Raw genomic sequence first — 13,337 nt, 5'->3', positions numbered from 1 at the left:
AAACAAGCAGTCGCAATTTAAAGCAAAAAGCCAGCAGGTTCAAGTTCTTTATAATCATGTAATTTGTGAGATCATGTTTTCAGAACAACCACTTTGGGAAGACAAGAACAAATATTTATGAAAATAACAAATCTGTTATATGAATAAGGATATTGCAAGACATAGTTTACATGTTACATAGGGCATTTGCACTTTTCTGCAATTCAGATGAATTAAAAAAAAGTGATCCTTTAAATTAAAACTGTAGGATCACCTCCATTGTTTTGCTCTGAAGCCTCCAAAAACGCCTTTTCCAGATCGGCTATCATCTGTGCATTGATTTCTTGGGCTCGTTTTATAGACTGAAGGGAGTGAAGACGCTTATTCTCCTCTCTCAGGTTATGATTTTCTTGTGCATACTTGGCTACACGAGGGTGGTGTTCAACCTGACAAAAAACAACAGAAAAGCCAACAGGTCTTATTGTGCAATAATTCCGGATACAGACCAAAAACGTGTTCGCTAATGGTTTTATAAACACAGAGATAGATTACATTACAGTTTTGTAGATAAATTCTGTGAAAAGCTTTTCAATTGAAACAGCACCTAATCCAAAGTCTGAAAAAGTTAAGCAACTGGTAAGAAAATTCATAGTTTGTAATTTAATGTTTAAGAAAGATTTTTGTTACAAAGCCTGGCTAAATGCGCCTGGGTGAATAATCTACTACTGCTAAACGTCCATTTATTATAAAGGAACAATAGCAGTGTAAATTTAGTGAAGAAAGATTGTTTTGCAATTAGGATTGGTGGGGTAAATTTGACACAGATTGTATATATCAAATAATTACAGAAGTCAATGTCACATTTAAGTTGGGGAACCCCCTTACATCAATGAGAGGGTCAGACACTAGTGGTCTTGTATATCTTTGTAAGTTTTACATTTGCCAGTTTAATTTAAAGGGATAGCAAATTCAAAATTAAACTTTTAGTATTCAGACAGAGCATGCAATTTTAAACATTCCAATTTACTTGTATTATCAAACTCCTTTTTTCCCCTTGGTATCCTTTGTTGAAGAGTAAACTTAGGCACTGCTGGGAGCTAGCTGAACACAAGTGGTGAACAAATTACAAGAGGCATTTATGTGTAGCCACCATTCAACAGCTTAGCAGTTGAATGCTAGGAATGCTTTTCTTTAACAAGAGAACAAAGCAAATTTGATAATAGAAGTAGATTGGAAAGTTAAGATTGCATGCTCCATCAGAATCACAAGTTTAATTTGGACTTTACTGTCCCTTTAACATTTTAATTAACCAAGAGCAAGGAACACATGGAGTCATATTTCCAAACAGAACACTTCACTTTATAGAAATAGGACTCAATTTATCAAGCTGGGGCAGTGGCTTTGGAGCCCTTGTGGTGCAAGTTTACTAATGTGAGGCCACTATCCATGAGTTAAAGGGACATTATACACTAGATTTTTTTGCATAAATGTTTTGATGATCCATTTATATAGCCCACCTGTGTGTGTTTTTGTAACAATGTATAGTTTTGCTTATTTTAAAATAACATTGTGCTGATTTTCAGGCTCCTAGTCAAGCCCTAAAGTTTCAGATGTATAATGATGTATACAGACTCCAGACTGCTTCTGTTTGTATAATGGGTCTATTCATATGTAGGGGAGACGGGAGGTTCTGCTATCAGCCCCCCTCAATGGGTGTCCCAGGCTAATCTCATTAAAAGTGTTAAATTGGGAAGCTTCTAAGTACATTTTTATATCAGTATCTGTGCATATTATTCTTTAAATGAAAATTGGTGTATACTGCCCCTTTAAAAAGCAGCAGCTGCTCAATCAGCCAAACTCCTTCCTCTGGTGGGCATAGATAAGTTGCACGGAGTGGCACTGCACAAAAACTTGCATTAATAAATTAACTGCTCTGCCTGCAAAAGCAGGTGGACAGGTTCCATAGCTGGAAACAGTCTCCTCACTGCATTGTAAATGGGGCTCCTAGCGTAGAATAAAACAATATCTACCTGTTCTTTTAATGCACGTATCTCCTCCCGGAGCTCTGCTACAAGATCATCTTGCTCATGATTTGTTAAAGTTCTACTTTCTCTATGACTCTTCTCAAGTCGGGCAATATGGTCTTCTCTAAATTTTACAATCATTTTGTTGGACTGGATGAACTTTTCCTTTTTGGTGCAGAGATCTTCTAACTGAGCAACTTTCTGTAGCAATGCCTGATGAAAAAAGTGAAAGGAGAATTGTTTTTATAAAATCCAACCCTGACAATTTTTTAAGGGACAGTAAAGTAATAATTAGACTTGTATGATTCAGATATAGCGTACAATTTTAAATAACTTTCAAATTTATATAAATGTGCTTTGTTCTGTTGGTATCTTTTGTTGAAGAGTAAATATAGGTGGCAGGAGTGTGCACGTATCTTAAGCATTCTATAGCAGCTGTGTTTGTAACTATTTACAGCAGTGATAAACATAGTTGCAAACACTGCCGCAGATGGCTAAAGACGTTCACACTCCTGAGCTCACCTAGGATTAATCTAACAAAAGATACCAGGAGAACCAAGCAAATTAGAGAAAATAAGTAAATTGAAAAGTTGTTCAAAAAGGTCATCCTCTCTCCAGTCCATTAAAGTTAAATTTACTTTACTGTCTCTTTAATGTAATTCTTTGTTCCCCAAATGTAAATTTTAATTCACTATTCAAAAGGGACAGTAAACATACAAAATAATGTTATAGAATTCTGCACATAGTGCAGAATTATATAACATCTTAGCGGCAGCTTTATAAATCTAAAGCATTTCCAGATTTTTTTTATTCCAAAATTGGACTCTGTTCAAGGTTCTACTGAGCGGGTCTTGTTGTTCAAAAGCGCTTTGGGGGCGCGCTGTGAATGTAGCTTGCTCCCACTACCGGATCAGAAGCGAGTTACATTCACTTAAATGGCGCAATCGGGCGCGCTGTGACTAGACAGCGCGCCCATGAAGCGCTTTTGAACAACAAGACCTGCTCAGTAGAACCTTGAGCGGAGTTTAACTTTGGAATAAAAAAAATCTGGAAATGCTTTAGATTTGTAACGCTGCCGCTAAGATGTTATAAAATTCTGCACAATGTGCAGAATTATATAACATTATTTTGTATGTTTACTGTCCCTTTAAGGAAACCATCAAGCTAATGATAACTTTACCTTCTTTTCATTGTCTGACTTCTCCAAAAGCATCATAGCCTCTAGAAAGTGGTTCATATAGTCTCCAATGTTTTTTGTAATGCTCTCATCCATAGAAGTGCAGGAGGCTACATTTATTAACAGCCAGGAAAGACAAAATTATATTTTAAAGACAAATAATAGTAGCTGATTAAAGTAGAGCCATTAAGAGTTATTTTAGTCAGACTTTTTTGTGGTTTAAGATACTCAGATATATAAATGGTAATATCGCTGAAAGGAGAACAAACAACTGAAACAGGCCTTAAAATGGATATGAAAGCCAAAATGTTTATTTCGTGATTCAGATAGAGAATAGAATTTGAAACAACCTTTTTCAATTTACTTCATTTATCTAGTTTATTTACATTCTCTCGATAGCCTTTGTTAGAAAGCATACCCAAGTAGGATCAGGAACAGCAGTGCTGATTGGGGACTGCACATATTTGCCTCTTACTATTGGCTGACCAGATGTATTCAACTAGCTCAGAAAAATACAATGCTTCTAATTCAACAAATGATACCAAAAGAATGAAGCAAATTTGATAACAGAAGTCAATTGGAAAGTTATTTAAAAATTGTATGCGCTATCTGAATAATTAAAGAACATTTTTGAGTTTCATGTCCCTTTAATACAGGGCTTGACAAACTTCTGAAAAATTGAGGAGCCGGTCCAAATATTTAGGAGCGATGGAGTTAATTTTTTTTTTTTTTGGAGGAGGATTTGGTGAGATGCAAAAAATAAATAAGTAAATAAAACTGCTCAGATGTACTGTACATCCCAATAGCCATTGTTTAAAGGACTTATTTGATAAGGGGTGGAGTTGGACAACCTTGTCGGTCTGTAGGCAAGTCTAGTTGTTGTCTGGGGGCAGGGGCATGCTACTTGATGATCAGAGGCAGAGCTGGGACTGTCAGGTACAGTTGGGACAGACCAGCTTTGAACAAACAGGTCATCATTTTAAATGTTGCTACAGGGTGCAGGGAAAGCCTGGGCCAAATTTAGAAGGCCAGGATAATTATGCAATGCCTGAATTTAACTACATAAGGTAATCTCTACCACAGAACGACTATTCAACTGAATGTCATGCTTTAGAGAACAAAATTGTCTAGATAAAATCACCACCAGCAGTTTAGTTGATGTTTCTGAACCCTTTGCCTAGGGTAATCAAATCTTTAATTCACTAAAACATTGACATACCGTTTTATTCAGTTAGAAAGTTCTATCAGTTAATTTATAAAATATCACATTTGCAACAGCAGCAATCTATTAATTTGGTGGCAAGCCATAGTTATAATGCCACACACAAGGAGAAGGGGATAAGCAATTCAATTTGATGTGTTTGTGATTTCTTATCCTACCTCTGGCAATAGAAATATCCTGTAGGGTCTGTCCAGAAAGTAGCTGTGAAAGCTGATCTTTTAACTTCTTCACCTCAGCTTGCAGCTGGCTGACATTCCCTTGAGTGTCTTCATTAATTATAGCCTAGGTGTATGTAAAAGGAAGAAGAAAGCAAATTAGAACTTAACACAAAGCTGCAAAAGTTAGAATGCTATTGTCAACTTTGGAAACTTAGCAACCAATGATACTCTAGGATAGAACACACAAGAATACTGATGCCACTAAAGTATGTGGCATTATGTGACAACATTGTCAAATGAAGATAAATGCAAAACAAGTTTCGTAGTTTAAAATATTCATTTTTATGCTACACTTGGAAGTTAATAAATATGATATATATTATATGGACTAGTAAGAACTGTAGGCTTATGACAAAACAAAAAATATATAATATATATCTTCCTACATTTAACAGGAGTGGTCTAGTAACCTTCCCCCCTTGATTAGTTAATTACAGTGATATTATTCCCAAGTGTGTTTATAAAAATAAAGCATTTTCCTTTCAAATACTGGTTGAGCCACCAGGGTTCTTATACCATCAAATGCAACTCCCCACCCAATTACTAATACCAGGAATATGGAGATCAGTAGACATTTACACTGTGCTTGTCGCTCTGTATCTCTAGTGCCTCCGAAGACACTATATGGGACAGGGTGCACTCCAGAATAGAAGGTTTGGTGAGGGTGTTTCTATATGTATGGGTTGGCAGGGTTTAAACACACACACGCTACACATCCATATAACAACTCATGAGGTACGTTAACTCTAATTTATAGTAGTTTTTTTTTTATAGAAGGATGTTTCTGTCCTGAATAAAAATATGCTTTGCTTTCCTGCTGATGGAGGTGTGGGAGGAGTTAGATTTCTGATAAATAGGCATGGGAATTCGGCAGCTTTAGTATTACGCTATGCCTTGTACCTATATTTCTTTGAGGACATTGCATTGTGTACCGCTAGTGGGACTGCATAGCACAACTTTCATATTTGTGTGTATCACACTTTGTACATATTTTTTGATACTATCCACAAATGTACATTGGCCGTTTGTTTCAACAGTAATTTAAACAATTTGAAATTCTAAGACAATCTGGTTGTCTTATTATAGAATAGCTTATCAGCCAAGTCTAAACATTTTTAAAAAACAGTGCATGCTGCAGTTATTCTTCAATGGACAGACTTCACCCACCACTTGCATCATTTGGAAAAGCCAATCTGGGTTTGAGTCTGCAAACAACAAGGCTAGCCATGGTCAAATTGTTAATATAAAGCGCATTGTTTTGCAGCTCGTTTTTCAGTTCTGAGAATTAGAAAACCCATGAATTTTAGAGCTAACTTACATGAAAAAAAAAAAAAAGACAAATTAATAAGGAAATATATGCTTACCTGATAAATTTATTTCTTATACAATATGACGAGTCCACGGATTTCATCCTTACTTATGGGATTACGCCTCCTGGTCAGCAGGAGGAGGTAAAGAGCACCACAGCAGAGCTGTATATATAGCTCCTCCCTTCCCTCCCACTCCAGTCATTCGACCGAAGTTAGGAAGAGAAAGGAAAAGCCAAAGGTGCAGAGGTGACTGAAGTTTAACAAAAATCAAATAAATACCTGTCTTAGAAATGATAGGGTGGGCCGTGGACTCGTCATATCGTAAAATAAATAAATTTATCAGGTAAGCATAAATTTACTTTTCTTTTACAAGATATGACGAGTCCACGGATTTCATCCTTACTTATGGGATACAACACCAAAGCTATAGGACACGGATGAAAGGGAGGGACAAGACAGGAACCTAAAAGGAAGGCCCCACTGCTTGAAGAACCATTCTCACAAAAACAGCCTCAGACGAGGCAAAAGTATCAAATTTGGAAAATTTGGAAAAAGTGTGAAGAGACGACCAAGTTGCAGCCTTGCAAATCTGTTCAACAGAAGCATCATTTTTAAATGCCCATGAGGAAGCCACAGCCCTTGTAGAATGAGCCGTAATTTTTTCAGGAGGCTGCTGTCCAGCAGTCTCATATGCAAAACGGATGATACTCTTCAGTCAAAAAGAAAGAGGTAGCCGTAGCTTTCTGGCCCCTATGTTTTCCAGAAAAAAACAACAAATAATGAAGATGCTTGACGAAATTCTTTAGTAGCCTGCAAGTAAAACTCCAGGGCACGGACCACATCCAAGTTATGTAACAGACGCTCCTTCTTAGAAGGATTAGGACACAAGGAAGGAACAACAATTTACCGATTAATATTCTTATTAGAAACAACCTTAGGAAGGAAACCAGGTTTGGTACGTAACACCACCTTATCAGAATGGAAAATAAGATAAGGAGAATCACATTGTAAGGCTGAAAGCTCAGAACCTCTGCGAGCAGAAGAAATAGCAACCAAAAATAAAACTTTCCAAGATAACAACTTAATATCTATGGAATGCATGGGTTCAAACGGAACCCCTTGAAGAACCTTAAGAACTAAATTCAAACTCCAAGGTGGAGCAATTGGTCTAAACATAGGCTTGGTTCTAGTCACAGCCTGACAAAAAGATTGAACGTCTGGAACATCTGCCAGACGCTTGTGTAGCAAAATAGACAAAGCAGAAATATGTCCCTTTAAGGAACTTGCTGACAACCCTTTCTCCAATCCTTCTTGGAGAAAGGATAAAATCCTGGGAATCCTAACCCTACTCCATGAGTAGCCCTTGGATTCGCACCAATAAAGATATTTACGCCATATCTTATGGTAAATCTTTCTGGTAACAGGCTTACGTGCCTGAATCAAGGTATCAATGACCGAATCAGAGAACCCTCGCTTAGATAAAATCAAGCGTTCAATCTCCAAGCAGTAAGCTGCAGAGAAACTAAATTTGGATGATGGAAGGGTCCCTGAATGAGAAGGTCCTGCCTCAATGGAAACTTCCACGGTGGCAGAGAGGACATTTCCACCAGATCGGCATACCAAGTCCTGCGAGGCCACGCAGGAGCGATGAGAATCACCGAAGTCCTTTCCTGTTTGATCCGAGCAATCCCCCGGGGAAGGAGAGCAAACGATGGAAACACATAAGCTAGGTTGAACGACCAAGGCACTGCCAAGGCATCTATCAGTTCGGCCTGAGGATCCCTGGACCTGGATCCGTATCTCGGGAGCTTGGCGTTCTGACGAGATGCCTTAAGATCCATCTCCGGTCTGCCCCTTCTGAGAATTAGAGTGGCAAAGACCTCCGGATGGAGTTCCCATTCCCCGGATGAAATGTCTGTCTGCTCAAAAAATCCGCTTCCCAATTGTCCACTCCTGGGATGTAGATTGCTGACAGATAACAAGAGTGAGCCTCCGCCCACCGAATTATCTTGAATACTTCTGTCATCGCTAAGGAACTCCTTGTTCCTCCCTGATGATTGATGTAAGCCACAGTCGTGATGTTGTCCGACTGAATACGGATGAATTTGGCCGAAACCAACTGAGGCCAAGCCTGAAGTGCATTGAATATTGCTCTCAATTCCAGAATAGTGATTGGAAGTAGAGACTCTGACCGAATCCACACACCATGAGCCCTCAGGGAATTCCAGACTGCACCCCAACCTAGTAGACTGGCGTCCGTTGTCACCATCACCCATGAGGGTCTGCGGAAGCACGTCCCTTGGGACAGATGATCCGGCTACAACCACAAAAGAAGAGAGTCTCTTGTCTCCTGATCCAGATCTATCTAAGGCGACAAATTTGCATAATCTCCATTCTACTGCCTGAGCATGATCAGTTGTAGCGGTCTGAGATGAAATTGAGCAAACGGAATGATGTCCATTGCCGCCACCATCAATCCAATTACCTCCATGCACTGAGCCACTGATGGCTGAGGATTGGACTGAAGGGCTCAGCATGTTTTCAGAATCTTTAACTTTCTGACTTCCGTCAAGAAAATTTTCATGGATATAGAATCTATTAGAGTTCCCAGGAAAGGAACCCTTGTCTGTGGAATTAGTGAACTCTTTTCTAGATTAACCTTTCACCCGTGAGTCCTTAGAAAGGACAGAACCATGAGATTTTGTCAGTTGATAAGACGCCTGGGTCAGAATATCGTCCAGATAAGGCGCCACTGCAATGCCTCAGAGACCCTAGAACCTTCTTGAAGATCCTGGGAGCTGTGGCCAGCCCGAAAGGAAGAGCCACGAACTGAAAATGTTTGTCCAGGAAGGCAAACCTTAGAAACTGGTGATGATCTTTGTGGATAGGAATATGAAGATATGCATCCTTTAAGTCCACAATAGTCATATATTGACCCTCCTGGATCAATGGAAGAATTGTCCAAATAGTCTCCATCTTGAAGGATGGAACTCTGAGAAACTTGTTTAGACTCTTGAGATCTAAAATGGGACGGAACGTTCCCTCTTTTTTGGGAACCACGAAAAGATTTGAGTAAAACCCCTGCCACTGTATTGGAACGGGATGAATTACTCCCATAGTGGAGAGGTCTTTTACACAACGTAAGAACCCTCTCTTTATATATGGTCTACAGACAATCGTGAAAGAAGAAACCTCCCCCTTAGGAGGGAATTTTTGAACTCCAGTTGATACCCTTGGGACACGATTTCCAGTGTCCAGGGATCCTGAACGTCTATTATCCAAGCCTGGACAAAGAGAGAAAGTCTGCCCCCTACTAGATCCGGTCCCGGATCGGGGGCCGCCTCTTCATGTTGTTTTGGGAGCCGCATCGGGCTTCTTGGGTTGTTTACCCTTGTTCCAAGCCTGGTTAGGTCTCCAGATGGACTTGGCTTGTGCAAAATTCCCTTCCTGTTTAGCGGAAGTAGAAGAGGGGACTCCCTTGAAATTTCGAAAGGAACGAAAATTATTCTGCTTTCCCCTTTGTTTAGCTGCTTTATCCTGAGGTAAAATTATTTATTTCAAGTCAGGCCCGAACAGGGTCTTTCCTTTGAAAGGAATAACCAAAAGCTTTGATTTAGAGGACACATCCGCAGACCAAGATTTTAACCATAAAGCTCTACGCGCTAAAATGGCAAATCCTGCATTCTTAGCCGCCAGCTTGGCGTTCTGAAAGGCGGCATCCGTAATAAAAGAATTAGCCAGCTTAAGGGCCTTAATTCTATCTAGTATTTCCTCTAAAGGAGTCTCAGTCTTAAGAGACTCTTCTAAGGCGTCAAACCAAAAGGCAGCCTCAATTGTAACTGGTACAATACAAGCCGTTGGTTGTAATAGAAAACCCTGATGAATAAATAGCTTTTATAGAAGACCCTCCAACTTTTTATCCATAGGATCTTTGAAAGCACAACTGTCCTCAATAGGAATAGTTGTACGCTTAGCCAGGGTAGATATAGCTCCCTCCACCTTAGGGACTGTTTGCCAAGAATCCCGAACAGTGTCAGCTATAGGATACATTTTCTTAAAATTAGGTGAAGGTGAGAACGGGATACCCGGTCTTTCCCATTCCCGCGTAATAATTTCCAAAATTCTCTTAGGAACTGGAAATACAGTATTTGCCCATCTTACACAATTTCTCTGGTGGTACCACAATAGAGTCACAGTCATCCAGAGTCGCTAAAACCTCCCGAACAGGCGGAGGTGCTCAAGCTTAAATCTGAAGGACATGACGTCTGAGTCTGTCTGAGGTAACACTCCCTGAGTCAGAAAGTTCCCCCTCAGACAGAAGCTCCCTACCCCCCAAATCAGAACCCTGGGAGGGCACATCGGAGATGGGCATCAAAGCATCAGAAGTCGCAGGAATCAAAAGGGGCTTCTGTCCTGCCGCGTTTGCCCTGTAACACTGGCAACTTGGATAAAACTTCTGTAAGAGTGGATGACATAACTGCAGCCATATCCTGCAGAGTAAAAGAAGTGGACGCAGATAAAGAACATGGCGTCGCTTGGGTGGGCGTTAAAGGGACAGTCTAGTCAAAATTAAACTTTCATTATTCAGATAAGACCTGTAATTTTAATCAACTTTCCAATTTACTTTTATCATCAAATTTGCTTTTTTCTCTTGGTGTTCTTAGTTTAAACAAAACATAGTTAGGCTCATATGCTAATTTATAAGTCTTTGAGGGCTGCCTCTTATCACATGCTTTTTAAATCTCTTTTCAACACAAAGAGACAAAGTACACGTGGGCAATATAGATAACACTGTGTTCAGGCACAGGGGGTTATTTAAGATCTAGCACAAAACAATGCTAAATTTAAGACAATAGATAATAAACAGTCACAGTCATGTGATCAGGGGGCTGGAAGAAGGTTCTTAGATACAAGGTAATCACAGAGGTAAAAAGTATATTAATATAATTGTGTTGGTTATGCAAAACTGGGGAATGGGTAATAAAAGGGATTATCTATCTCTTAAAACAACAACAATTCTATGGTAGACTGTCCCTTTAAGGGCTGTGACGCTTGGGGAGAAAGAGTTGACATACCCTGAGTCTCATCAGTCTGAGAAACATCCTGAGCTATATCTTTATTAAAGAAAATGCGCTCTCTACATTGTAATGCCCTCTCAGTGCATGATGGGCAAAAAGTAAGCGGGGGTTCCACATTGGCATTTAAATCATCCATTGTGAAGCAAAACGTTATTTAATTATATATAGAAAAATGTTGTAAAATGAAACACTGTGCCTTTAAGAAAAAAATAAAAATATTTTGTCTAGTACAGTGTGTTATAAGATTTTAATATTTGCGGCTTTGGAGACAAAAAACAAAGTTTTATAACGTATCCCAGAAGCAGCCAACTAATTTGGGGCAGTAATTCACACTTTTAAAAATAATAGCACCCTATGACCCGACAAACAAGCATCCTAACAGCAGTGTGTCTATACCGCCTGTTCTACCCACACGGTCCAGACAGACACCGGAGTCACTTACTCCTCCGACTCCCAGAAAAGCACTGCGCAGCTTGTCTCAGCGCGGGAACGTGTGCCCCGCCCATCGTGGGCGTAACCAACGAAACTCCCGGGCGGCTCTGTATATGAAAAAAAATGGAGTCGCTGGGACAAATGTGATCTACCATACATATTTAATAAAAGTGATCCGCAACACATGTGCCTTGTAACACTGGCAGCCAGTCCCCCAATAACACCCGGTCTGATAAACGACTCTGGAGCCCGGAGTAAACCGGAATACACTAGTGAAAATCCCCAGGGTCAGCCCAATCCTGAAGGGGTTAATCTTGTTAAAAAACACCCCAATGTACCTCATGCAGCCCATAAACAGGCCCAATATTTAAGTTAGCCCTCTAGAACCGTGTAGTAAAGCACACAGACATAGGTGAAGATATGCAGTTTACTGAGGAAAATTAGTCTTTTCTGAGGTACTAGGTGTCACAGAAAGTAATAGACTGCACATACCTCCATGCTGAGTAACAGCATGACTTGTCCCACACTGCTAGAGGTCCTTCTTCTCCTCCAGGAATCTGTGGGAGCAAAACTGGGTCTTATATAAAATTTGCTAAGACCATATTCAGCAGGGCAGCACACAGTCTGGGAGTCACAGAAACGATCATATTTGAATCTGTACAGCTCCCCTTGCTGTACCCTTGAGTAAAATAGTACACACCGGTACCATTTAAAAATAATAAACTCTTAATTGAAGAATCTAAACTAACACCTCACTTTACCTCTTCCTATCACTAACACATGCAAACAGAATGACTGGAGTGGGAGGGAAGGGAGGAGCTATATATACAGCTCTGCTGTGGTGCTCTTTGCCTCCTCCTGCTGACCAGGAGGCGTAATCCCATAAGGATGAAATCCGTGGACTCGTCATATCTTGTAAAAGAAAACAGTATATTACATATTTGTTTTGCTTTCAATAACTTAACCGCTTATATTAAGATTTCTAGGTGGTTACTGCCCCTAACATTTTTCATGTTTAATAGTTGGTTGCGTAATAAAATGTTTGAGTTTCTTTAAATTATGACTAATGCTATATAAAAAGTTTAATTATTGTTTTCTAAAGTTCAATCATCTCATGTTTTACAATACATTTTGTTAACCCCTAGACACAGTTATACAACATAATGAGATTACCTCAAAGACAATATAAAGTTTGTCTAATATACGCAAATCCTCACAATATGAAATTACCTTATTTTTTATCAGCTTTGCCCTTTGTGCAAACTGTAAAGTAGAATAAGTTTCCCCAAAACACTTGGATCCAGGATGTACATTTGCAATGATATAGGTTTTTGCATTTCCTCCAAGAGAGTCCTGTTTGGAATGGAAGTTCAAAATGAATGTTAAGCTGATCTACACATTTTCACTATATGGAAATATATAGGAATGTAACTTTCATGGTTCAGATAGAGAATGCTTTTTTTTAGGGACTTCAATGTGATCAAATTCACGTATCTTTCTTTCTATTGGTATCTTGTTTAAAAGCATACCCAAGTAGACTTAGGAGAAGCAATGCAATACTGGGAGCTAGCTGTTGGATTGGTGGCTACTAGGGCTGGGCGATATGGGCAAAAAAAAAAAAATTGCGATTTTCTTATAAATGACTATAACATCTTAATTTTTCAATAAAAAAAATGTATTTATGACTACAGAATCTTAATGTATATGTTTCTCAATGTCTAAAACTCTGGGAGAATAAAAATACAAACCACATGTGGGTGTGTGTATGTATGTATGTATAATATATATATATATATATATATACACACATATATATATATATATATATATATACACACACACTACATACACACACGTGTGTGTGTGTGTGTGTATATATATACACACACGTGTGTGT

The 13,337-nt window shown here is 39.1% G+C and overlaps 1 protein-coding gene across 1 annotated transcript in view; it reads right to left on the bottom strand.

Annotated features, from left to right (window-relative positions):
- The window catches only part of KIF15 (kinesin family member 15), a 417,226-nt gene that overhangs the window by 361,259 nt on the left and 42,630 nt on the right, over nt 1-13,337 (bottom strand). Inside the window, exons 10-14 of the mRNA XM_053714345.1 lie at nt 12,671-12,793; nt 4,561-4,684; nt 3,184-3,290; nt 2,010-2,216; nt 254-425 (exon numbers count right to left, since the gene is read on the bottom strand). Of these exons, the coding sequence (XP_053570320.1) occupies nt 254-425; nt 2,010-2,216; nt 3,184-3,290; nt 4,561-4,684; nt 12,671-12,793 (733 nt within the window). The remainder of the gene's footprint in view (nt 1-253; nt 426-2,009; nt 2,217-3,183; nt 3,291-4,560; nt 4,685-12,670; nt 12,794-13,337) is intronic.

The sequence above is a fragment of the Bombina bombina genome, chromosome 5 (genome assembly GCF_027579735.1).
Source record: "Bombina bombina isolate aBomBom1 chromosome 5, aBomBom1.pri, whole genome shotgun sequence".
NCBI classification, from domain to species: domain Eukaryota; kingdom Metazoa; phylum Chordata; class Amphibia; order Anura; family Bombinatoridae; genus Bombina; species Bombina bombina.
This window is presented reverse-complemented; position numbering and strand designations above follow the sequence as displayed.